The sequence below is a fragment of the Toxotes jaculatrix genome, chromosome 12 (assembly GCF_017976425.1).
Source record: "Toxotes jaculatrix isolate fToxJac2 chromosome 12, fToxJac2.pri, whole genome shotgun sequence".
In the NCBI taxonomy this organism is placed as follows: Eukaryota; Metazoa; Chordata; class Actinopteri; family Toxotidae; genus Toxotes; species Toxotes jaculatrix.
In genome coordinates, this window is record NC_054405.1 from 10,704,988 (window position 1) to 10,730,321 (window position 25,334).

The following is a 25,334-nucleotide window of genomic DNA, read 5'->3' on the forward strand; positions in this document are numbered from 1 at the left end:
GTTGGTTATCGTTTTTGCCGCTACACAGCTTTGCCTAGGTAGGGATGCGGAGCGCAGGTTGAACGCCATATTTTTGCCAGATTATTTTGGTATCATGAAACGATAAGGACTTGTACGAGCTGTACCTGCTTCGCCCCAAGTCTGACGCGATGCTCAGGTAAAAACTGTGGACTGAAATGCGGACGTGTACCAGCGGTTGTAACCATGAGCTAGCTTAGCAACAAGCTAGCTGTGGCAGCTAACAGCTAACTACGGTGATGCCATAAATAAAGATAGTTCTGGTGTAATTAGCTACTAACCTAAATTAAGTGTTACTGACGGGACTGTACAGCGTTTGTGTGAATTCGCAAAACCTGGTTTGTTGAGAAGTAATGTAAAAAATGTGTTTTTTCCGTAGCTACTGCTACATTAAAGGCAGCTTATTTAGGGTGAATTGAACGTAAACTGACCTGGCTCATCATGCACACTCCCCTGTCTGTTTGGTACAGGTAATGAGCTAAAATTAATGGAGTCTGAAGTCCTACCTTCATGAAGGTTATAAATGTCCAACTTTTTGGGTAATTTTTCAAGTTTGTGGTGCTGAATTTAATTTGTATTACGTTATTTTGTGTAGTGTTTCCAATAATTTGTGCACAACATGTATGTTGGTCAGGGTACACCAAAAACCACAAAGTTTAACAAAATACATATCACCAGACAGAGGATAGATAATCTCCTTTAGCAGAAAGAAAGCAAGAGCCTAGGGAAAAAAAACAATATTAAAATTCTTTAATCAGCCCCATCATTGCTGTAGAAAAGGCTTGAATAGAGAAAACCCATTTAATTTCTGCAATGGTTACTGCCTAAGTAACCAGGAGGACTGTCCATGTAAAGCTGATACTCCAAACAGTACTGGACAGTACAGAAGACTTTATATTCTTTGCTGCATTACATAGAAATCATGCCCGGCCTCACAATTACTGTTACATGAAGGAGTTCATGCATCAACAATGTTAAATCATTCATCCATACAGTTATTTCTTAATTTGGTAGCCAGACACTAAGTACACCAGTGAGTGGTGCACTTACTGTGCACTTTACCTGATCTCCTTACAATTTGTCTTTTTGAATATTATTACTTAGTACTTAATTCAAGGTCTCCTACTGTACTGAAGCTTTACTGATGCCCATCACTTGTAAGTTGCTCTGGATAAATGCGTCTGCACAATTAGTAAATGTACATGTAACATCAGAAACTGGATCCTCAGAAGCATGCAGCCTTTGAAATGGGACAGTCTTGTTAGGTTTCATTCATCAGTCCTTCTGGAAAGGTGAAACATGGGATTTTCTTTACCATGTTTCAAGGTAAACGGGTGTCTAGTGCTGTATTGGACAGTAAAAGTTGCGTTGTAAATACTGAATAGGATTTGAGTTGATGTTTAACGGTTTCTCAGATAATAAACAATTGATTCCTCCATATTAACATCATGTTACTAATGCTTATAAAATATATAAATCTGGCTTTAAACCAACAAGTTGATTAACCAGCTGGTCAGGTTTACTATAATCACACTTTTTTCTTGACTGTATCTAGCAACACTACCAACAAGCTGAATGTACTGGTCAACAAGCTGCACGAATACTTGGCTCACTCCACAGTTGAAGACAGCAATGGCACGCCAGCCTCAGAGGATGTTGATGGTACAGCTTCTGATTAATCTACTAATGAGTGACAGAAAAAATTTCATCATGTTCAAACGTTTCATCATGTTAAAACAAACGTTTTAACTGATCTTCTGTTCACAGGTCTGACAAACCGGAGCTGCCCTGTGGGAAACTCAATAGGTCAAACTGCAGCAGAGGTAACTGAATAGGCTTGGTGTTTTTTGTCATATCCCTTAACAGGATTTGTAAATGGGTGGTAACAATGTTCTCAATTCTTGTGGTTGAATTATTTTAAAATTGAATTGTAAATACAATTCATTTTACAGTATCTTACAGTTTGATTGTCATTTGATTTCTTCAGTCAAGGGAAAGAGAAAAGTCAGATGGGCTAAAATTTAATACATGAAACATTTTTTGAAAGAAATAGACTTTATGTTGTTTCTCTTTCTCTGCTTATTTTTAATGTACTTGTCTTTTGAATCAAAGTGAGCCTGCATGAGTTTTGACAATAATGAATAATGTAAGAAGGATTCAGGAAGGAAGAGGAAAGGTTAATCGCCGGTTCTCATTAGAATGATTCATCCTACAACAGCTTGTATGCAGTAGGGCCGTCCATCTCAGCTGATCAGGTGTTTTTACAGACATGTAATGGCACTAGCTATGTTTTCCATCTTTAGGATCTAATTTGAATTATATGGGTTGTCAAAGTGCAGTTATGCAAACTGTATGCACTGTGTACCACATTGATTGAAGCATGCTCTTCAACACATCGTGCAGGTTGGTCATGGTATTCTACACAGCAGTCCAGTTTATACAATGAAAATCAATAGGAGTGAAAACATGTAGCCTCATCTTTATGTTTGCAGTTTACAGGAATGTAATCCAACATGGTCTTTTGATGCTGCAGCCTACTGTTTAAAGATTCAGACAGATGTTTACTTCAGGATCACCATCTGTATGTCACTGTTGTATATAGCAAACTTGTAATCTGTCAGTCTTGTCAGTATTTCATTCTTTCTCGCAGCTACTCAATGAGTAGTGCTCTTTGAAGTCTAACTCCCTCGACTGCGTAGTTATCTATACTTCCTGTTCATTCTAACATGACTCATAGTCGCCATAGTTTGTGTAACAAATTGAGTACTGGCTGCTGAGTGATCATTCCCCATCAGGATATAACATGATAGATTCAGCACCAAAAGTGCCACTGATCCTACCAGAACAGCTAAACTAACAAACTGTCTTACTTCACAGGCAGGAGTGGATACCAAGTACTCAAGGAGGTGAGTCATCTTTGGACTTAGGATGCACACAGTTCTCACTGATTGGCAGCGTGTCTGTGCTGACACAAAACTAGAACAAGCTTCAAATGAAAGTCTTGATAATCAGATTAAATGATTTTTTCAAATGGGGTTAGCTTCTATTAAGTTTATGTTCTAAGTTTTAAAAAAACCTGTGAAATTTTCTGTTAAAGGCTGTTGTTAAATAGAAGAAACAATACACGAGTGCTGATTCCTTTGGCTTTATTGTTAGTATTATTATTGCACAATAGGAGGAAAGAAGCCACAATATACAATACCACAAAATATGATCTTGTCTGTAGCATTGAATCATCACTGGTACATCTGTGTTGAAGATTATTTATAGCCAGCAAACAAGCTAGCTGTCCCATTTAACTCACACACACACACACAGACACACACAGACATACTAACACATTGGCATTTTCTACACTCTGTCCTTGAACACAGCTAATCTGAGATAAGACAGGACACTGTTGCATCTCTCCCAGGAGAGAACAAGATTAAGAGCCTGGGAAACCTGCTCTTCATAAACTCACGCAGCTGAAGTTCTCTGTAAATGGTAAAATATAAAGTAGTTAAAAAAAGTAGTAAGTAATCACAACATTCAGAAATGATCTTAACAATTGGTAAACCCCGTCTCCTCTTTCAGTTAAACTGCCAGCCTGTGGGAAATGTTATGTGAAATCCCTGACTTATGTTTTTTTTTCTGTTTCACTGATATTACAGAAAACCCTCTGTTGTCACAAAGCACTCTGGTCTGGATGAATCTGGGGACTCAAATGCAAGTGAGGACGTGGATTTACCCGTCAACGCAAATGGTCACCCTGATATCACTAGACTGCCCAAAGGTAGGTCTGAAAGTTTCCCACCGCTACCACATAATGAATAGGATGATTTACACTGGCTCATAACCTTTACAGCACAAATTGAGGTGCACTTAATGTGAGTTGTCAGTTGGTGTCCATTGTGTTTCGGTACAGTGTTGCATAAAAAAAGAACCTGTTGTCTTCCTGTTGCCAAGTGTGTTGTTAATTGTCTTTGCTTAGTTCTTTAGCACCTGTTTGCTTTGCTCTCTAACTGCAAGACTAAAAAAGGGTAGACACAATTCATTCATTATAAATCTGGTGCTTTGACTTTTACTATCTGTAGAGTGTCAAAAGAGTTTAGGACTGTCTCCAGCTTTAGGTCATAATAACATATTTAAAAATGATGGAATATTTCTGATTTAATGTTAGTATGTTTCGTTTGCACAGGCACTGTATTGGTCAGGCCCGAACCTGTTGATAATGCAAGAGATGACTTCAGGGGTCCTGAGTTCCGCAGTCGGAAATCGAGCACACTGCGGAAGGAGTTCTCGAGAAGACGTCGAGGTCAGTCCCAACTGGTTTGTCATAAAGTTGCACGTCCCTTCATTATTACTCAGGCAGCCAGTTCTTTGATGTGTTAAAACCTAACAGTGGTCACGTGGATCAATTTTGTAACAAACAAAAAAGAAGGTACTTGTCGGTGCACTCATCCATTGATTTCCTTGATTGAAAAAACACTCCAAAGCGAGCTGAAGATGCACTTTACTTTGTGTCTAAATGCAGCTTGGTGATTATCTTGTTGTTAGAGAGATAACTGATACACTGATTCTGAAATAAAGCTGCTTCAAGGGCTTCACTCACATTCTGCACTCCTTACAAATGTTTTTTTTGTTATTCTATCCAGCTCCTCGTAGACATTTTACCAGAAGAATGAGGTGGATTTAAGTAGAGGTTGAACAGGGCATGCTCATCCCTTTGAAGAAACCCATCAATTCATAATTATAACCGTTTTGTTGGTAATGACAGTTTTGTGCTTTTATAGCAGTTGAACACATAGGAATTGTCAGCTGCACCGCGTGTGGCCGACAAGTAAACCACTTCCAGAGAGATTCCTTCTACCGGCATCCAGTTCTGAAAGTACTTATTTGCAAGGTGAGTCTGCTTATTGATATGTCAGAAACAAATCCTCCATTTTCAGAGCGTTATGGAGATGTATTTTACTGTTATCTGTGACCTTTAAGCAGGTACGAATATGTGATCAGATTTCACTAACAGGCTTTTACATTGCATTTAACAAGCTTGTAATATTTTTACAGCACTTAGAGTACATGTGTGGTGTTAATAAAAATCCTTTGCATGTTTCTGATAAACCTTTTGTCCAATGTGTCTCAAACTCTTCCATTGAATGTTTTGTCAGTCTTGCTACAAGTACTACTTAAGTGACGACATCAGTAAGGATGGAGATGGAATGGATGAGCAGTGCAGGTAGGAGTTGTTGTATTTAATGTTTCATTTTCCTTAACTTACTTTGTACTAAGTTTTTAGCAGCTTATTTATTTTTTCTCATGCAGATGGTGTGCAGAAGGAGGCAACTTGATCTGTTGTGACTTCTGTAGTAATGCCTTCTGCAAGAAGTGTATTCTGAGAAATTTGGGAAGGAAGGAGCTGTCTGGTATCTTGGAGAGCAAATGGTACTGCTACGTGTGTAACCCGGAGCCCCTTTTGGACCTGGTGATGGCCTGTGACGGTGTCCTCGAGAACATGGAGCGTCTGTGGCGTCAGCAGCGCAAAAGGAACCGAGCGGAGCCAGAGAAATCCGGACTTTATGGCATGTTGCCACACTTGCCACAGAACATTCCTTTGGATAAGTGGGATCACACTGGAATGGATGGTAATGTGGTGTTCAACTATAACAAACTGCAGATTTCCAAGGACTTGACCAAAAAGGCCAAACATTTAGTGGACTCAACAAACAGCTTAAACCGAACATTTATCAATTTCATTCATGCTGTGACAACAAACAAACAAACTCCCAGTGTTCGCCATCTGTATCTAAAGTCTTTTTTGTCAGTAATTAAAGGCTTGCGAAAATCACTTACCGTACTTGAGGACAGCCTCAAGGAAGAATTCAGTGACTTGGATGTATTTAACTGTTGGGAAAAGTTCCTCAGTGATGACGTTGATGCGCAACCTGTAGCAGACACAGAGCTGGATATCTCTGATGAAAGAAGCTTGACTGACTTGCAGAAACTGGCAGCTGAACATATGGAAGATGATGATTCTGACTCCAAGGGCTTCATAGATGGGAGAAGTGCACTTGACTGCCCTGGGGAGGACATGGATTCAGACTCACATGAAGCCAGAGAGAGGACACAAAAGATTTGCCCGAAGCCCCCTTACGCAGGGGTCAACATGACTAAAAAACTAATAGTGAAACTTACACCTGTACCTATGGAGCGGGAGTTTTCCTCTCATGCCCCAAAGATGGAGGAGGACATTCACACGAAGAATAAAAAGCCAAAGGAAAAAGATGCATCGGAAGTAAAGGAGACAGGTGGTGTGTGTGCGAAAAATGAAAGCAAGATGAGCAATGACAACTCTGGTGCATCTGTACACCTGGAAGAGGAACAAGGCAATAGACGGTCTCCTCGCGTGAAGACGACACCTTTGCGTCGTCCAAGTGACGTCAAGGCCAAAGCGTCTCTTTCAGCAGCCGACAGTGACAGTGACTCTGACCCTGAGGAAGCCCCCAGCACAGTACCTGCCAAAAACACTGAAGAACAAAGTCTAAGCAGAGCAAGAGACGACTCCGACTCAGATGAAGTCCCTCCAGCTCTGCTTGAACGAGCAGCTATGACACAAAGCTCCGATGAACCCCAGAGTGACGAGGATGGTGGAAAAGCGTCAACTAAGGTCACCAAGAAATGCCTCTTCTGGCTCACAAAGAACACCCCGATCTCACCGGAGAAGATGCGCCGCAAACGCAAGATGCTGGACTGCTCTCCCGAGTCTGACTCAAGTGACAGAATAGTCAAAGCTCGAAGGGAAAGTGGGACAGATTCCTCTAGTGATGATCAAGACTCACAGAAGAAAATACAACAGTTGAATACGCTGAGGTCAATAGGGAAGCCTCACCTCATCAAAAGAGAGAAGGAAAGTGTGGCAAGAAAACGGGGGAGGGTACGAGCAGGGAAGTCTAAGACTAAATCTCGTCGGGACGCAATCGAGTCGACATCCTCATCGAGTGAAGATGAACACGATGACGACTCCGGGAGTGACGCAAGTGATCAGAAGATGAAGCCGATCACCGAAGATGTGGCCTTACTCGGGGCAGCGGCGTTCCATCAGTCGTCAGGTGAGTCTTACATTGATTATTATATACAATGAACTATGCTAACTTGTCAATGTTCTGTATCTATTTTATGTCTAATATGCAGCAGACAGATGCAGCTAGTGGCTAGGTTGTGAATATGGTGAAGTGTTTTAGCAGCTGAAGAGTCAGATGTTTCCCCCAGATGTAGGCAGAGACCAAAAACAGAGCTAAAAGAGAGTGAACACTGGGCTTACCAGGTGCCAGGTGGACATAAACCCTATTCCTAAGGAATGCCAATGTCAACTCAAAAGGTGATGATATCTCAGTGCTGCCTCCCAAACAATCAGTTACTGCTGGTTTAAACATGGTTGGGACTAATTTTTTTTCCAGCATTGTATATGCAGTATTGGCTTTTAGGGAGTCATCATTAATATAATTAGTTCCACTTGTGAATGAATAAGATTTTATTTTTTTTTTAATTTAAGAAAGAAAAAGTGATTTGATGTCTGAAACGACATGAAGATTCATGTTAGCAAGATTTATTCAGACATTGGAGCAACCTGTAAAGTTGCAGATGGACGGACTCAGAGAAGAAAAGAAAAATGGGTGATGCTCATCAGGGAACCCCTATCTTAGGCACAGGCTGTCTCGGGGGAATTTGTCAGTGCCTTGTACTTAATGAGCGGCACAGAGGCAATTCTGTGACCTAGCAGTCTGTGTATTTCTTTTCATGGTGTAATAAATACAAGGTAGTTTCTCTTGTTGTGATGGATTATATTTAAACAACACGGCTGTCTTAATTAGACAGTTTACGTTTTTCATTTTTTGTCCTCGCAGGAGATGAGGAGCAGTCTGGGCCCTCGTGGGCAGCAGAAGATGATGATGATCCAGAAAATAGGTATGGTTCAAAAAGCCCAGATGTACAGTTTGTAAAACACCCTAGATGTAGAAGAAAGACTGCAACTTCAAACCCTGCCCTCTGTACAAAATCTAGCAACGCCCATGTCATTAAGACTCAGTTGCAGTCTATTCAGACACGACCAAAACGTAGCTGCAGTAAAACCCCAGCGATCAAATACACATTTTAGAGGCACACTGTGAAGCACGGGGCCCATGTTGTGATGCTGTGAGACATGATAAGCAACACACTCTGCTTGTCTGCTTTTATTGGTGTGCAGCCAGTGCATATGTAAATGCAGCCGATAAAGTTAAATTAAGTTTAATTTAAAGTTTTATTTTTATTTTTTCTTCTTTTACCATTCTTGTATCCTCTCATTGGTTTATTAAGTTGATACTAAAAGGGGAAGGCCTGCAGTTGGCCCACTTTGCCCATGAAGAGGTTTGAGCAAAATTCAGAACAATGAATGAAATTTATTTTGGCTTACAGCTCCACCTGTTAATGTATTACTGTTTTGTATTATTATTTGCGGTTACAGTATTCTAACGTATTTAGAAAGGTTTGAACCTCTGGTGTAATTTTCTGTGTTATTACAGAATGCACAAAGAACAGTTGTCCTCCACTGAGCAGCACTGTTTATTTAAGTAAATGGAATATTGTTATTCACAGGTGAAGTGTAAAGTTTGGAACATACCTGCTGTATTATTTGCATTTACATTTAAATACCAAAATAAAATAAAAATAAAAGTCTTTTTTTTCCCTCTCCATAAATTATTACTAATTGTACGCAAAGTTTTGTGTTCACCTGGAAGTGAACACCTGGTTTGTTAGACAAGGCTTGCAAAGTTTTAAGCACGTATAAAACCTTTATGCTTCACCTCGAAAACCATCTTTTTGATTTTCTGCTCTAAAAGTAAACCCTACATGGGTCACAGCTACAGTGTGACAGTTAAATTTTGCCCTAATTACGATAAAATGGCAAAAAGATTGTTTGTTAAAATCTCAGATGCGATGTACACAGCTCTGTAAATGCATTTTTATGTTATTCAGCTTTTGAGTTCTTTCGGACACAAAAGTTGAAATTCCTTCTTGTTGTAGCCTCTGTCAGTTCTGGCCACAAATACATTTAGTAATCCTTCTACCACACAAGACTTGAGTGTGATTTAGGGCTTCGTTTTCAAGAACGGGCCTGTTGTTTGATACCAGTGTTAGTGCATCATTTCAGACTTTGATGTCTTAGTTTGGCATTATGAACATCTGTAAATCTCAGGATTTGTCATAGGGCTACTCTCACAGTCCAATAAACAAAAACATTTGAAAGTTTGTGACCTAGCAGCCAGTTGCAGTAGATACGATTGGTGGTGCGTGTTAGTTGACATTGCTCATTTGATCGTGAAATCGTGCTTTGCAATGTTATATTTAAGGCATCATCATCATCATCAGTGGTCTGGTATTTGCTCTTGGCCACCGTGACGAGTAAAAAATTTTGGGATAACATGATACTCTATCACCTGGTATGTAGTCTCTCTTATTTAAAAACTAGTTGACTTGGAATCTACTAATGGAGTCAATAAGATTTACTTTACTAAACACTGTTCCCTTTATACATGTATACAGCCCTGACCATAGGTCTCGTTTGCATCTTTTAATGGTGTAATATTTAAAATATAGATACACCTGGTCAAAGTGCTGCTGAGGCCTGGGATTATTTACTTTTTGCATATATGCAATATACTGTAGCAGTAATTAGAGGCCTGAGTTGTCTTTTCAGCGTTTCAGGATTTGTGTCCTCTGCCAAAAAAAAGAAGTTTTATAGGTGTAGATTTCAGAGATGGTGTCATTTTGTTTCTCTGATAGAGGTGCCTTCACAGAAATTCTCTTAAAGGTTGGCTCATTCAAATTACACAGGCGTATTTTTTCGCTACTCGCCATGTGCACACACCTTTTTTTCTGCTGATGTTTTGAGAAATCGGTAAGCCCCAGTAAGACGGAGGTGAATAAAATTTTGTCATTGCTGCTCAACAGCGCAGGGTTTTGGTACAGATTTTTCAGCATTGCAAATGGAGGTCATGTGACCCAGAGAGACTTTGTCCTGTACAAAACGTTACAGAGGATAGGTGTAAAACTGAAGAAAATACAATTGTCTCTAGAATTCAGGATTTATTTGTTGTATTCACCAGGTCACCAGTGCCATAGAAGTCTCATTAATTTAGTCTAATTTACAGACCTCACTGTTTGAAACATTTCTGTATGTTTTACCCCACTTTCTATACACAGAGTATACATTACTGCTGACCATTTTCTAAAGCATACTGTAGCTTTTTAAGACTCATCTGGTGAACTTTCACCATATTTATATTTGAATTTACAGAGACTGAAATCTTTTGGACGTCCTGCAGATTAAAATAGTTTCAGTTAAAAAGGCTTCCAGGTCAGTGTCCAAATCCTCACAATGCCTTTAATGACATAAGTGTGACATGACATAAATTTTTTCCAGATTTTTTTTTTTTTCTGACAGCACAGCAGTGAATGCCGTGCTGTTAGGTAACAATCACTTAAATCTGGAATATTGTAGACTTGTACTGGCACCAACTTTTTTTTTCAGACGTTTTTAGCTCTAGTGATAGCAGAGAAAAATGGTCAGCAGAAAAAAAAAATTACATTGTTTGTAGTGAGTGGGCTAAAACATGAAAGGTACTGTTAATCTTTTGAAATCCACACACCGCATTATTACCAAATTGCCAAATTCCTATGGTGCAGTACGTTAATTTTCTACAATGTGTTTCTGCTTTTTCTGTTTCGTCTTTTTGCTCAGCTGAAACATGTTACATGAGATCCAAAGCTATAGTCTGTTTCTGCTGCTTTCCTCTGGCATTGCTTTACTGTAACATAGAGGATACAGGTGTCTTTTATGATAAACTCTCATTGGATGTTGGATTTAGTATCAGCGTAAATGGCCTTTATTGACAACCCATTTTTGGATCAGGATCAGACCTGTGCACGCAATTTATGCTGAGAAAGGGGTGATGAAACTGACCAGAGAGTAGACTTATTTGAGCCAGACCCAGGCCCCATGTAAGCCAGTTGGACTCATGGTTATTATGTGTAATGACAGGTCAGCCCTGTGCTGAGAAATGCACATTGAAGACAGGTAGATGTAGAAGAGGTTTAGTTTCCACAAGTTGTATCTAAAAATGAGTGGCCAAAACACTATATGGTATTAAACCATAAAATTTATACTCCCTTTTTTTTTTTTTTTTTTTTAATTAAAACTAAATATTAATCATGAATATTTTGTGCGTAACTACTCCACTGGGGTATAAAGGGGTTAAAACCAGTTGAAATAACTTTTCAATTTGAGTAAATATTTATGTACAGACTTTGTTAGTAATTTGCTGTTTTTATGTCCCACATTTTTTCCCCCATTCTTGGACAATATTAGTTGGCTTCTAGTAGTAGAGGAATATGCTGCCTTTCATTCAGCTCTTAGTTTGTGTTAAAAAACCCTGTAGCTCTTAAACTGCGAGCTGCCGTGATTGAACTACAGAACAATGTAATTTTAATTTACCCAATAAAAGAACTGACAGATGTCTGTCGGACTCAAATGCAAAAACTTTGTAATAAAAAAAAAGGGAAAATATTCCTCCTTATTCCACAAGGAGAAACTAAAACCTTGTCTTTTTTTATTGTGAAGACTACTTGCTGTAATAAATTCTTACTCTTAAAAAAAACGTCTCTGTCTCATTTTTTTTTATCTTATTTTACGGACTATTATTTTTAAATGTATGTCTTCCAGTGGTGTGGCTGTTCACTTTAATTGGTCTGCGACTTTACCAGCAGAGTTTTAAATTGGCACATCGGTTCAAGACTTTAGTGTTGACACATAATGAAGATTGAGTAAAGGAAGATAATTGATCTGATTTATAATTGATTTCTTCTTAAAGCTAAAAGACTGGCTTTTATTAAGTAATGCAGTCTTAACTGTCAACTAGTTTACTTGACTGTGATTTTGCCTTAAAAGTCTAACGATATCCAGCTGAAGGCAATGTTACTGATCATGAAATGAACTTCAGGTACCTTTTCCTTCTTCTCTGCTTTTGAAAGAATCGCTAAGAAAATGCTGTTGGCCCAAATCAAAGCCAACTACTCCTCGGGTGATGATATCTCTTCAGATGAGGAAACACAGGAGGATGAATCCGAGTCGGAGGGTGACAAGGAGGTCAAACAAGGCAACGAGGATAACGGAACAGATGAAAATGGTAAGTTTTATTTTTTTAAGTAGCACATTTTTAGCTGTATTCTTGTGCTTCCTTAATAAGCACCAGGATTCTTTTCCAGTTTTATTCCAATTAATCAATAACACAATTTACAACCAAAGTTGTGACTAGAAAGGTTCACAGTTGTCAGGTGTCACTCTGGCTCACAAAAGCGGGAACATTATAATAGTCTATATCTCTGCTAACAGGGGAGGACTTGGCTTCCGAATCATCTGACAACACATCCAATGGGCCCAACTCCAGGCACCATCTGCTCCACCACAAGCTCACCTTAGATGAGGGAACATCAAGTGACAAGGGCACAGCAGAGGGTGAAGCAGGAAAGCAGCAGAGCAAGAAAGGAGCCAGCAGCAAACACCTGAGCTGTAAGGACGTCTCTAACGTTCAGAACTCTTCTGGCTGAACAGGGAATAACTATGTTGCTCTAATGTCTTATTTTGATTTCTGTCAAGCTGATAGTGAAAGTGGTGATGAGTGTATAGAGTTGGACCTAGATGACCTGGGATTGAGTGAGGAGCTGAGTCAGTCGGAGGATGAAGAACAGTTCAAAAGGTACGTTAAAAATTTTAAAAAGAATTATATACCTGTTGTGTTATACCTGTAAAATGAATTTAGTTTTAATCTGTCCTACCGTTACCAGATGCACTGCGGAAAGTACTTCACTTAAGTAAACGTAACAATGCCGCTAAAGAAAAAATATTCCCATTAAATGTAAAAGTCCTGCATTTATAAGTATGAGTATGGAATTATTGGCAGTAAAATGTACCAACCAATCTAAACTTTTCCATTTTGCTGGTCTTATTTCTGTATACAGTGTGTGGCTGGTGTTGTACACTTTAAACTTAGCCTGTGTAACTTTTGCTGAACTGCCACTTCCATAACTACAATTATGGAATAATAACAAATGCTAAAATAGTAGAGCAGGGTTACACAGTCAGCAAACTGACTCAGTAATGTCTATTTTAAATTTACTCAGATTAGCTGACATTAGCCCCTGTTTGCTGTTGGTCATATCAGAGAAAATCAGGCTGTAGGAGCAAAACCTCTGACTGTGCTTATAAATTCACTGTTTCATTTGTAAGAGAATGAATGTGCTACGTCTTCTTTCAAAAGTTACAAGGTCTTTCTTTTAAATTAATTAACACGTGCACAGACAGTATTTCAGTATCACACTGTCAAGTTAAAAATGCAATGTATGTAGTGGAGTGGAGTAAAAAGTGCTATATTTGGTTCTGAAATACTGAATAATGTTACTGTTCTGTACTTTAGTATTCACACTTACGATGTACACGTACAAAATTCTTTTTTAATTTCTCATTCTCCTCTTTTTAGCTCCAGATTATCCACTAAAACGAAGGAAGCGTCCTGTAGTTACGAAGAGAAGAAGCAAGTGCCCTGCATTTTGTTGTCTGACTCCAACAGTGAAAAGGTAGCAGCTGCTTATATATATATATATATATATATGTGTGTGTGTGTGTGTGTGTGTGTGTATAATATAAATAAAATGTCTAATGGTCAAATTTCTTGTTGGATCTTTCTGTCATTTGAGCAGAGTGATCAAGAGAGTAGAGATGAGGAGATCGACAATAAAGGCACGCCCAAAAGACGTAAAAGGATCCGCAAAATCATTGAAGACATGAATCTCCGTGCTGAGACCCAGGAAGCACTGCGAGAGGAGGAGGAGAGATGCAAACGGTTGGCTGATCGGGATCATCAGATGGAGGACTGGAGAGTGGTATGTATATGCACAAAAGGTCAAACAGACCATTAAACTCATCAGTGGATATTTACAGTAGTTTAACGTTTGGATTTGTGCAGCAGGGCTTGAAGCATGTCATGCTTGTCAGCGCTTTTTAGAAAGTGTTTTAAGAGGTTTATCAAGAGGACGCTGTCATTGTCCGGTGTTGTCTTCCAGATAAGTGTTATAGGGGATGAGCTGTCCCAAGTGCTGTGTCCCATCACCACCAAGCTGATCTTGGATCAGAATGAGGAGACAAAGGAGCCTCTCGTTCAGGTGCACGAGAACCTGGTGAGGAGACTGAAGCCTCACCAGGTGGACGGTTAGTCTGCACTCTCTGCTCTGACTGAGGAGGACGATGCTTTACTATTGAGCACAATACAGTCATGTTAATGGCAACAACAGCATTTGTTAGCACAGTTCCTGTGTTAATGTTTGGATTGTGCTTTTTCAAACTCTGTGTTTGAATGAGTGTGACTCACAGATATTTCCAAGAACTGTTAGAGAAGGTGAACTGAAGTGGTTAAGTGAACTAGTCTGTTTGATTTTTGAGACTCATCACATAATAAAAGTAATAATGCTGTTGGTAATAATAATGCTGTTATTTGATGCTATTAATTAGCTGTGTATTTTCACAGTTACACACAGTTTCGTGTTGATACTAGAATCACTCTTCATGTTCTCTTTATTCTCTAACAGGTGTCCAGTTTATCTGGAACAGTTGTTGTGAGTCTGTGAAGAAGGCCAACTCTTCCCCAGGATCAGGCTGTATCTTGGCACACTGCATGGGCCTGGGGAAGACTCTGCAGGTGAAGACATGCACATATCCACCCAGCACATATCCAGTAGATTTATCATAGATAAAGGAATAGACCAAACATTTTATATTCACTTTAGATATTGCCAGTTTTAGGTACTGTATGTACCTGTATGTACCTGACAGGTGGGACAACAGTTTGCTTAATTTGCTGTATTTTTTATTAGTTCTTGGTCTATAATTGAGCTTTATTGTCTGTGGTTCATTGTCTATATGTCTGTCATCTTATAGGTGGTAACGTTCCTCCACACGGTGCTGCTGTCAACAAACCTGAAATTTAGAACAGCCCTGGTTGTGTGTCCACTTAATACGATCCTCAACTGGGCCAGCGAGTTCAAGAAATGGCAAGACAGCATGGGAGAGGACAAAGTCAAGGTTTCAAAGCAATTAAAAAAGTGTTACATTTTGTGCTTCAGATGCTTTATGTCTCACCCTTCGCATGATGTGCACAAACACACGCCTGTGAGCAGTTATTGTTCAAACACAATTATGTTACAGGTTACAGAACTGGCTACAATAAAGCATCTTCGCGAACGAATTAGATCTCTGCAGAGGTGGCACACAGACGGGGGTGTTTTGATAATTGGGTATGAGATGTACCGCATCCTGTCAGCGGCCAAGAAAATCAAGAATGATGAGTGGAAGAAGGAGCTAAAGAACATACTGGTGGATCCAGGTACAGAAACATTGTAATGTGAAGAAATAAATTAGAAACGTTTCCCATATTACGTGTCTTTGCTTTGTTCAATGACACGGTTCTTTTCTGTGTCTTTTATTTCCAGGCCCAGACTTTGTGGTTTGTGACGAGGGGCACATCCTGCGCAATGATGCATCCAATATCTCCAAAGCTATGAACGCCATCAAGACCCGACGAAGAGTGGTGCTAACAGGCACGCCGCTGCAAAACAGCCTGGTTGAGTGTAAGTCTGCACCACTGTGCCATATTTAAGGACATGAGGTCACACTTTGCTTGAAGAGATGTAGAATATACAGGATGTGCAGTAATGTGCAGTGAGTCCCATCATGCATTTAAATTTCACTACCTTCCCTGTTATTTCCTCGGCCATTTTACTGCACCGTCGGTGCCTGTTAATGGGACTGTTGACAGATTATTTTGTTTTCTACTTCCACAGTTTGTTTTTGTTCTAGTTGCAAGACTGGGGAGTTTCCTCAGTGAATTAGGTTATTCGATAAAGTCATAACAACGTCTACGCCAGTAAACAGGCGCTCCTAAAACATTTCTTAGGCTGAGGCATTTTGGAAAACAAGTCAGCAGATGCCCAGATAAAGGTTTGTTTGCTGAAACATGTCAGCCTACGTAACAAATGGTAAACTGAGGCCAGAGGTTTGAAATTTTTTTTGTGCTTTTGGTTTAGTGCTATGTGAGAGTGTTTTAGGCTGGTGGATAAAGTGTGACAGTGATTGCCTTTTTTTAGGTTCCATTGTGTGTATATAATCGTACAGTATAGGCTACCTGACATTAGTCTAAATATTTCTAAATATTTAAAAACAATATCAGATATAACTGATGACCCAAAACTGCAGAACTAAAACAAATTGTGCTTCACTTTTAGATCTAAGTGAATAAGTTAGGTGTAATATTTTGACAGATATTTAATTTTGAAATTAAACTCTTCATATTAACACAGCATGTTTTGTTCCCACAGACCACTGCATGGTCAGTTTCATTAAGAAGAATCTTCTGGGATCACTGGGCGAATTCAGAAACCGCTTCATCAACCCCATACAGAACGGCCAGTGCGCTGACTCCACGCCAAAAGACGTCCGAATCATGAAGAAGCGAGCACATGTACTTCATGCAGTGTTGGCTGGATGTGTGCAGGTAAAAAAAAAAAAACTTTAATTGAAAACTATGTGTACATGTACACATACAGTTTGGTTTTAGATTTCAGCTTTCACAACACTGTGTTCATCTTTTTTCCCAGAGAAGAGATTACTCTGAGCTGACTCAGTTTCTGCCTCCCAAACACGAGTACGTGTTGGCAGTGAGGGTTTCCCCGCTTCAGTATGAGTTGTACCGCTACTACCTCGACCATGTCACTGGTAAGAATCTGTCTTCACATCTTTGCTGTGAGGAACAAAATTCCCACCATTTAAAGTTGGCTGTGAAGTTTTTAGCTGGTCTATTATGTGACAAATTTGGGACTGAAATTTAAACATTTATTCTTCAAGCCTGTTGTCATGATATTTCTATTTGTTTCTCCAGATCTCTAGTTTAGGTTATGTGTTCTAGTGTTAAATAATTGTTTTTCACTGTCACTTATGGACTAATTTTTTTCACATTTTATAGTTTATTCATAGAAAAATATAGTGGACCCTCGCTGTCAATAATTGTCTCTGTCAGTAATGATGAGTTTTTGTCAAAATAAGCCTGGCAGATGTGTGACCTTTACTCAACTCACTGAATCACTGAAGGCTGAAATCTGATCACCAAAATGGTGTCAGATCCTGTTAAATATGTCTTTTTTTTAAATCTGATCTCACTAAAATTTGGTTCAACCATCTGAGGTGATTCGTGTTTGGTTTTTCCAGGTGTGGGTTCTGTGGCTAACAGAGCAAAGATGAAGACCGGAGCAAACCTGTTCAAGGACTTTCAGGTGCTCAGCCAAATTTGGACTCATCCCTGGTGCCTCCAGCTCAACTACATCAGCAAAGAAAACAAGGTACCTTCAACATGTGCTGATGATTCCTTATTATTTTGACATATGTTAAGTGTTTGAAATGTTAATTAAGACTTAACCGGATTTTTATAACAGGGATATTTTGAAAAGAAGACTCAAGCTAAAGCGGCAGCTCAGCTGAGAAATGAGGAAGCCACTGTGTCTGAGAGGTTAGGCTGACTATGTTCAAAATCAGTAATTAGATATTGTGTAGACTGGTGCCAGAAAATACATCAACTTTGGAATAAGAAACAACATGTGTGGGACTCTGTACCTGCTGTTCAACATAAACTGCAGTTCTCAACTTTATTTTCTAATTATAATTTATCCTTTTTTTGTGTAGTGGACTGAGACAGAATGAAGGAACAGAAGGGAACAACCCCAACAACAGTACAGAGGGTAGTGATGTGTCCAAAGGTGCTGCAGATGTGGAAGGTATTAAAGCTCCATGTGTCACTAATACTCCAACCCTGTAGTTTACATACTAATATAATTGGTCCTGTGTTATATTCTGTATAAGGAGAGAAAGCGACCGTTAGCTCGAGGTCTCAGAGTCCAGATGAAGGCTGGTACAAGAATCTGTTGACTGAGGGGGATGCCAAAATCCTGGAGCACTCAGGGAAGATGGTGATCTTGTTCGAGATCCTCAGAATGGCAGAGGACCTGGACGATAAAGTGTAGGTTTCATTTCTGACCTGAAGCATGTTTAAACCCACACAAACACGGCAAGCAGTCTTTCAAGATGCCAACTGGTCATCACGTCTAACAAAATCCATTTTTTTTGCATTTTAAGGCTTGTGTTCAGTCAGTCCTTGATCTCATTAGACTTAATTGAGGATTTCCTTGAGGCTTCTCACCATGCCAGAGACCCATCATCATTCAAAGGTATTTTTTTTTTTTTTTTTTTTGCACAATGGACGGGGTTGAGTGTGTTTGAGTGTGCTTATTTTCTTTATTTCTCTTAGTACTTATTTAGTATTTATTATTACTATTTTATTATTATTACTATTTTATTTCTCTATGTTGACCTTCACTCTCCTGATCCCAGGAAACGCTGTCTCATTTTGTCTGCGCTGCAGTTGTATGTACGGCAAAGTGACAATAAAGCCTGATTTGATTTTGTATTATTCTGTCAATAAAAAGTATCAAAATATGCCAAAAAAAGTCATATTTTAGTAAGACCTCAAAATGTCATAAAAAATGTCATGTGGCCGTAAGGTGTCAAAATATGCCAAAAAAGTCATATTTTAGTAAGACCTCAAAATGTCATAAAAAACGTCATAGTATAGTAAGGCGTCAAAGTATGCCAACAAAAGTCATAGTTTAGTAAGACCTCAAAATGTCATAAAAAATGTCATGTGGCCATAAGGTGTCAAAATATGCCAAAAAAGTCATATTTTAGTAAGACCTCAAAATGTCATAAAAAACGTCATAGTATAGTAATCCGTCAAAATATGCCAAAAAAAGTCAGATTTTAGTAAGACCTCAAAATGTCATAAAAAACGTCATAGTATAGTAAGGTGTCAAAATATGCCAACAAAAGTCATATTTTAGTAAGACCTCAAAATGTCATAAAAAATGTCATGTGGCCATAAGGTGTCAAAATATGCCAAAAAAGTCATATTTTAGTAAGACATCAAAATGTCATAAAAAATGTCATAGTATAGTAAGGTATCAAAATATGCCAATAAAAGTCATATTTTAGTAAGACCTCAAAATGTCATAAAAAACGTCATAGTATAGTAATCCGTCAAAATATGCCAAAAAAAGTCAGATTTTAGTAAGACCTCAAAATGTCATAAAAACGTCATAGTATAGTAAGGTGTCAAAATATGCCAATAAAAGTCATATTTTAGTAAGACCTCAAAATGTCATAAAAAACGTCATAGTATAGTAATCCGTCAAAATATGCCAAAAAAGTCATATTTTAGTAAGACCTCAAAATGTCATAAAAAACGTCATAGTATAGTAAGGTGTCAAAATATGCCAACAAAAGTCATATTTTAGTAAGACCACAAAATGTCATAAAAAATGTCATGTGGCCATAAGGTGTCAAAATATGCCAAAAAGTCATATTTTAGTAAGACCTCAAAATGTCCTAAAAAACGTCATATGGAGGTAAGGCGTCAAAATATGCCAAAAAAAGTCATATTTCAGTAAGACCTCAAAATGTCATAAAAAACTTCATACGGCCGTAAGGCGTCAAAATATGCCAAAAAAGTCATATTTTAGTAAGACCTCAAAATGTCATAAAAAATGTCATGTGGCCATAAGGTGTCAAAATATGCCAAAAAAAGTCATATTTTAGTAAGACCTCAAAATGTCATAAAAAACGTTATAGTATAGTAAGGCTTCAAAATATGCCAACAAAAGTCATGTTTTAGTAAGACCTCAAAATGTCATAAAAAATGTCATGTGGCCGTAAGGTGTCAAAATATGCCAAAAAAGTCATATTTTAGTAAGACCTCAAAATGTCATAAAAAACGTCATATGGAGGTAAGGCGTCAAAATATGCCAAAAAAAGTCAGATTTTAGTAAGACCTGAAAATGTTATAAAAAACGTCATATGGAGGTAAGGCGTCAAAATATGCCAAAAAAAGTCATATTTTAGTAAGACCTCAAAATGTCATAAAAAACTTCATACGGCCGTAAGGGGTCAAAATGTGCCAAAAAAGTCATATTTCAGTAAGACCTCAAAATGTCATAAAAAATGTCATGTGGCCGTAAGGTGTCAAAATATGCCAAAAAAGTCATATTTTAGTAAGACCTCAAAATGTCATAAAAAATGTCATGTGGCCATAAGGTGTCAAAATATGCCAAAAAAAGTCATATTTTAGTAAGACCTCAAAATGTCATAAAAAACTTCATACGGCCGTAAGGCGTCAAAATATGCCAAAAAAGTCATATTTTAGTAAGACCTCAAAATGTCATAAAAAATGTCATGTGGCCGTAAGGTGTCAAAATATGCCAAAAAAAGTCATATTTTAGTAAGACATCAAAATGTCATAAAAAATGTCATAGTATAGTAAGGTATCAAAATATGCCAATAAAAGTCATATTTTAGTAAGACCTCAAAATGTCATAAAAAACGTCATAGTATAGTAATCCGTCAAAATATGCCAAAAAAAGTCAGATTTTAGTAAGACCTCAAAATGTCATAAAAACGTCATAGTATAGTAAGGTGTCAAAATATGCCAATAAAAGTCATATTTTAGTAAGACCTCAAAATGTCATAAAAAACGTCATAGTATAGTAATCCGTCAAAATATGCCAAAAAAGTCATATTTTAGTAAGACCTCAAAATGTCATAAAAAACGTCATAGTATAGTAAGGTGTCAAAATATGCCAACAAAAGTCATATTTTAGTAAGACCACAAAATGTCATAAAAAATGTCATGTGGCCATAAGGTGTCAAAATATGCCAAAAAGTCATATTTTAGTAAGACCTCAAAATGTCATAAAAAACGTCATATGGAGGTAAGGCGTCAAAATATGCCAAAAAAAGTCATATTTCAGTAAGACCTCAAAATGTCATAAAAAACTTCATACGGCCGTAAGGCGTCAAAATATGCCAAAAAAGTCATATTTTAGTAAGACCTCAAAATGTCATAAAAAATGTCATGTGGCCATAAGGTGTCAAAATATGCCAAAAAAAGTCATATTTTAGTAAGACCTCAAAATGTCATAAAAAACGTTATAGTATAGTAAGGCTTCAAAATATGCCAACAAAAGTCATGTTTTAGTAAGACCTCAAAATGTCATAAAAAATGTCATGTGGCCGTAAGGTGTCAAAATATGCCAAAAAAGTCATATTTTAGTAAGACCTCAAAATGTCATAAAAAACGTCATATGGAGGTAAGGCGTCAAAATATGCCAAAAAAAGTCAGATTTTAGTAAGACCTGAAAATGTTATAAAAAACGTCATATGGAGGTAAGGCGTCAAAATATGCCAAAAAAAGTCATATTTTAGTAAGACCTCAAAATGTCATAAAAAACTTCATACGGCCGTAAGGGGTCAAAATGTGCCAAAAAAGTCATATTTCAGTAAGACCTCAAAATGTCATAAAAAATGTCATGTGGCCGTAAGGTGTCAAAATATGCCAAAAAAGTCATATTTTAGTAAGACCTCAAAATGTCATAAAAAATGTCATGTGGCCATAAGGTGTCAAAATATGCCAAAAAAAGTCATATTTTAGTAAGACCTCAAAATGTCATAAAAAACTTCATACGGCCGTAAGGCGTCAAAATATGCCAAAAAAGTCATATTTTAGTAAGACCTCAAAATGTCATAAAAAATGTCATGTGGCCGTAAGGTGTCAAAATATGCCAAAAAAAGTCATATTTTAGTAAGACCTCAAAATGTCATTAAAAACGTCATAGTATAGTAATCCGTCAAAATATGCCAAAAAAAGTCAGATTTTAGTAAGACCTGAAAATGTTATAAAAAACGTCATATGGAGGTAAGGCGTCAAAATATGCCAAAAAAAGTCATATTTCAGTAAGACCTCACAATGTCATAAAAAACGTTATAGTATAGTAAGGCTTCAAAATAGGCCAAAAAAGTCATATTTTAGTATGACCGCAAAATATCATCAAAATGGTCATAGTGTAGTAAGGTTTCAAAATATGCCAAAAAAAAGTTATACTTTAGTATGGCCTCAAAATGTGCCAAAAAACGTCATAATATAGTAAGGCTTCAAAATAAGCCAAAAAAAGTCATACTTTCGTATTACTTCAAAATATGTTAAAAAAGGTCATAGTATGGCCGGCTGACCTGTCGAGTAACCGCCTCTTCGCTAAATATGGAAAGTACACTCCCACGAACATCCAAGATGGCGCAGCTCAAATGCCCATGGTTTGGTCACAAAAAAACCTGAAACCAATGGGTGACGTCACAGGTGCTACATCCATGTTTTATACAGTCTATGGTATGAATACATTTAGAACATGTCTTACTTGATGGTACTTAAAGTCTTTTTTCATTTTTGATTTAACAGCAGGTAGCTGGATCAAGAATGTTGATTACTATCGTCTCGACGGCTCCACCACTGCTATGCTCAGGAAGAAATGGGCAGATGAGTTCAACAATGCTACCAACTTGCGGTACAGATTATCTGACTGTTAAATCTTTTATACTGATTATACTAATATATAAAGTCTCTCTTCTGATTGTATTTTATCAATCTTCATTGTAGCGGACGATTGTTTCTCATCTCGACGAGAGCCGGCTCTCTGGGCATCAACCTGGTGGCTGCCAACAGGGTCATCATCTTTGATGCCTCATGGAATCCTTCATATGACATACAGAGCATTTACAGGGTGTACCGCTTCGGTCAGCTGAAACAGGTGTTTGTGTACCGCTTCTTGGCTCAGGTGAGCTGTCTGATTCTCACTGATGTCACCTGAAACGTGACTGTTTTGATGAACGTCAGAGGAAATGCTTTCAGTGATGTTGCTATTATTTGTTTTGTTATATGTAGTGAATAAGAATATTTCCATGATAATCCTTGTCTCTATTTACATTAAAGTTAAAGAGTGTATAATAGAAAAAGATTTGAGAAGGACGGATGGCTGTTGAAAGGATCCTGTTTAAATTCAGTTCTACTACTGAGTGAAAATGTATGAACTCTAAACTTTGCAGGCGTTGGACATGGATTTTCTGGAGCTGCTGTATTTTTACTGGAGCTATAAACCTTTCACTCCTGTTTATTATAGCTGTTATTCTCTTCTTCAGGGCACCATGGAGGAGAAGATCTATGATCGTCAGGTGACCAAGCAGTCTTTGTCCTATCGAGTGGTGGATCAGCAGCAGATTGAGAGGCACTTCACCCTTCATGAACTGACTGAACTTTACACATTTGAGCCAGACCTGCTGAATGACCCAAACTCGAAGAAAAGCAAGAGAACCACCTCTGTTTTGCCAAAGGTGACATCACAGTCCTTTCACACCATGAAAATATGACACGCAGCTTACATGACGAACGTGCAGTGTGGAATGACTTCTCTGTGTTTTATTCTCAGGATAAGGTCCTGACGCAGCTATTGCAAACCTGTAAAGACCAGATAGTGTCTTACCATGAGCATGAATCTCTGCTGGACCATAAACAAGAGGAGGAGCTCAGTGAAGCAGAACGCAGAGCTGCCTGGGCTGAGTACGAGGCTGAGGTAAAAAAAAATAAAAAAGCCACGCACAGCCAAGCATAAATTATGACGAGCAGCAGCATGTAGTGCTGTCTTCACGCTCCAGACGTTATAAACACTGTTTTGCATTTTAATTCTATGTGCTTACAGCATGTAAATGTGTGTCTTTGTTTTTTTTTTTTTTTGCAGTCAAGCACAGCCAGCATCTCAGTCAGCTCGAGCCAGGACAGTTTGGATATGAAGACCAATGAACAGCTACTGGTATGAATAAATCTAATTTTCTAAAACCTTTTCTTAGAATTGCTGCTGGTGATGTTTGTGTCTTATACAACATGTTACATAAAAATGTCTTTGCAGGAATTGCTTAACAAGTGCAGAGCAAATGTATCAGAGGCCTTCATGTCCATGCAGAGGATCAGGTCTCACTCCATTGAGGACTACATATCACAAGTGGTGAGTGACCTTAAGTTCCCTTGGTCATGTGGTAAATGGAAGTATCTCTACCAGCCTATACGAGTATTTGCAGTTTTGAGGAAGTACATTAGCCATGGTCGACTCTCAACCGACGTACTAAGCTGAGTTTCAAATAATTTAATAGTATGAGCACATGACAATTGGAATTTTTTCCTGTGCAGTTCAAAAAATGGCTCATAATACCAATCGTACATTACAGCTGAGATTCAGAATATTCTTTGGACCTTGTGTGTAAACATTGATTTGTTTGTGTTGCAGCGGCAACAGTATCCTGACCTGCCTAAAGACCACATTAAGGTCAAGGCTGATATTTGGAGACTGTGGGATGAGAAGGAGAGGGAGCGTAGACAGGCCTTTTATCGAGACGTCCTCGCACAGCAGCAATCGGTAAGTCACTTTTACATGTGAGCATGTATGTGCTCTTTAGCACATATGTGCACGAAACAGCCATTTCTCATGTTTCAATCATTATTCCCTCCATAGCTCACATTCAGCATTCAGGCCATACTGAACAGTCGAAGAAATCAAGTGATGCAGACTTCTGTGGCCTTGGTGGACCAGCCTGGACAGACTTGAACACATAAAATAATTTTGTAGTGGGAAAAAGAAAGTGTGGTGCCTTTGTATTTCATGGACCTTATTTCATCACTGCTGTACCAGTGAACTGAATGTATGATTTACCAATATGGTAAGAAAAGAGAGAACTGATGTCCCAAAGCATTGAAGCAACATAACAAGCATCAGGTGTCATAGAACACATATCTCTATTCCTTAGAGTTTCAAATGTCTCATTATAGCAATGTTCAGGCGCACTGACTGAGTTTTGATTTGTAACACTCTAAGCACTTTAATTTACGCAGCATATGTAGTTAAGTTGTACAAATGGACCTAACAAGAGTTGGGAAAAGACCGGGTAGTTCTTCAGCTGCTTCATACTGAAAATAATTTTGTGTGGCTCAGAACATAAGTGGTGGTTTCAGCCTTAATATTTAAGCTTAATATGTTTTCCTTTTGAACCTTTTATATGTTTGTTATCAGGTTTTAATTCTGTAATAAATGAACAAAACTGATTTTTGGGTCTTGCTGTGTTATTTTTGTCCATGTTTGTGAACCACCACTCAGAATCAGGCCAGTTAGCAAATGTCCAGTTTTCTCTGCAGAGCAAAGATATTTTTAATGTGGTCCAAATTTGATGGAAATATCTTTTCAGTGTTTTGCACAAAAAAAAAATCATCTTCTCAAGA

At 38.2% G+C, this 25,334-nt stretch overlaps 1 protein-coding gene across 3 annotated transcripts; it reads left to right on the forward strand.

Moving 5' to 3' along the window:
• LOC121190441 (transcriptional regulator ATRX-like) lies at positions 1-25,160 on the forward strand. Of its 3 annotated transcripts, XM_041051169.1 has the most exons (35): positions 1-157; positions 1,574-1,680; positions 1,786-1,841; positions 2,896-2,924; positions 3,672-3,793; positions 4,199-4,315; positions 4,794-4,903; positions 5,169-5,236; positions 5,323-7,106; positions 7,902-7,962; positions 12,067-12,221; positions 12,428-12,604; positions 12,692-12,791; positions 13,572-13,668; positions 13,792-13,974; positions 14,155-14,299; positions 14,677-14,786; positions 15,026-15,169; positions 15,293-15,470; positions 15,577-15,714; positions 16,462-16,637; positions 16,741-16,858; positions 17,348-17,478; positions 17,572-17,645; positions 17,819-17,910; positions 17,996-18,152; positions 18,269-18,360; positions 22,473-22,578; positions 22,671-22,848; positions 23,210-23,401; positions 23,497-23,640; positions 23,806-23,877; positions 23,974-24,069; positions 24,349-24,477; positions 24,574-25,160. In XM_041051169.1, exons 1-35 carry the CDS (start codon positions 150-152, stop codon positions 24,664-24,666), a joined length of 5,739 nt encoding a protein of 1,912 aa, XP_040907103.1. In that variant the 5' UTR covers positions 1-149; the 3' UTR covers positions 24,667-25,160. The 3 variants fall into 3 exon arrangements, with proteins under 3 accessions (XP_040907103.1, XP_040907101.1, XP_040907102.1); XM_041051167.1 differs by having other exon boundaries at positions 15,026-15,470; XM_041051168.1 differs by having other exon boundaries at positions 4,797-4,903; positions 15,026-15,470.
• The last annotated feature ends 174 nt before the right edge of the window (positions 25,161-25,334 follow it).

Bases quoted from the DNA above. Each gene is read 5' to 3' on its own strand.
- LOC121190441 (XM_041051167.1), top strand. The intron at 23,641-23,805 runs GTAAAAAAAAAT...TTTTTTTTGCAG, and splicing joins GGGCTGAGTACGAGGCTGAG to TCAAGCACAGCCAGCATCTC. The intron at 24,478-24,573 runs GTAAGTCACTTT...TTCCCTCCATAG, and splicing joins TCCTCGCACAGCAGCAATCG to CTCACATTCAGCATTCAGGC.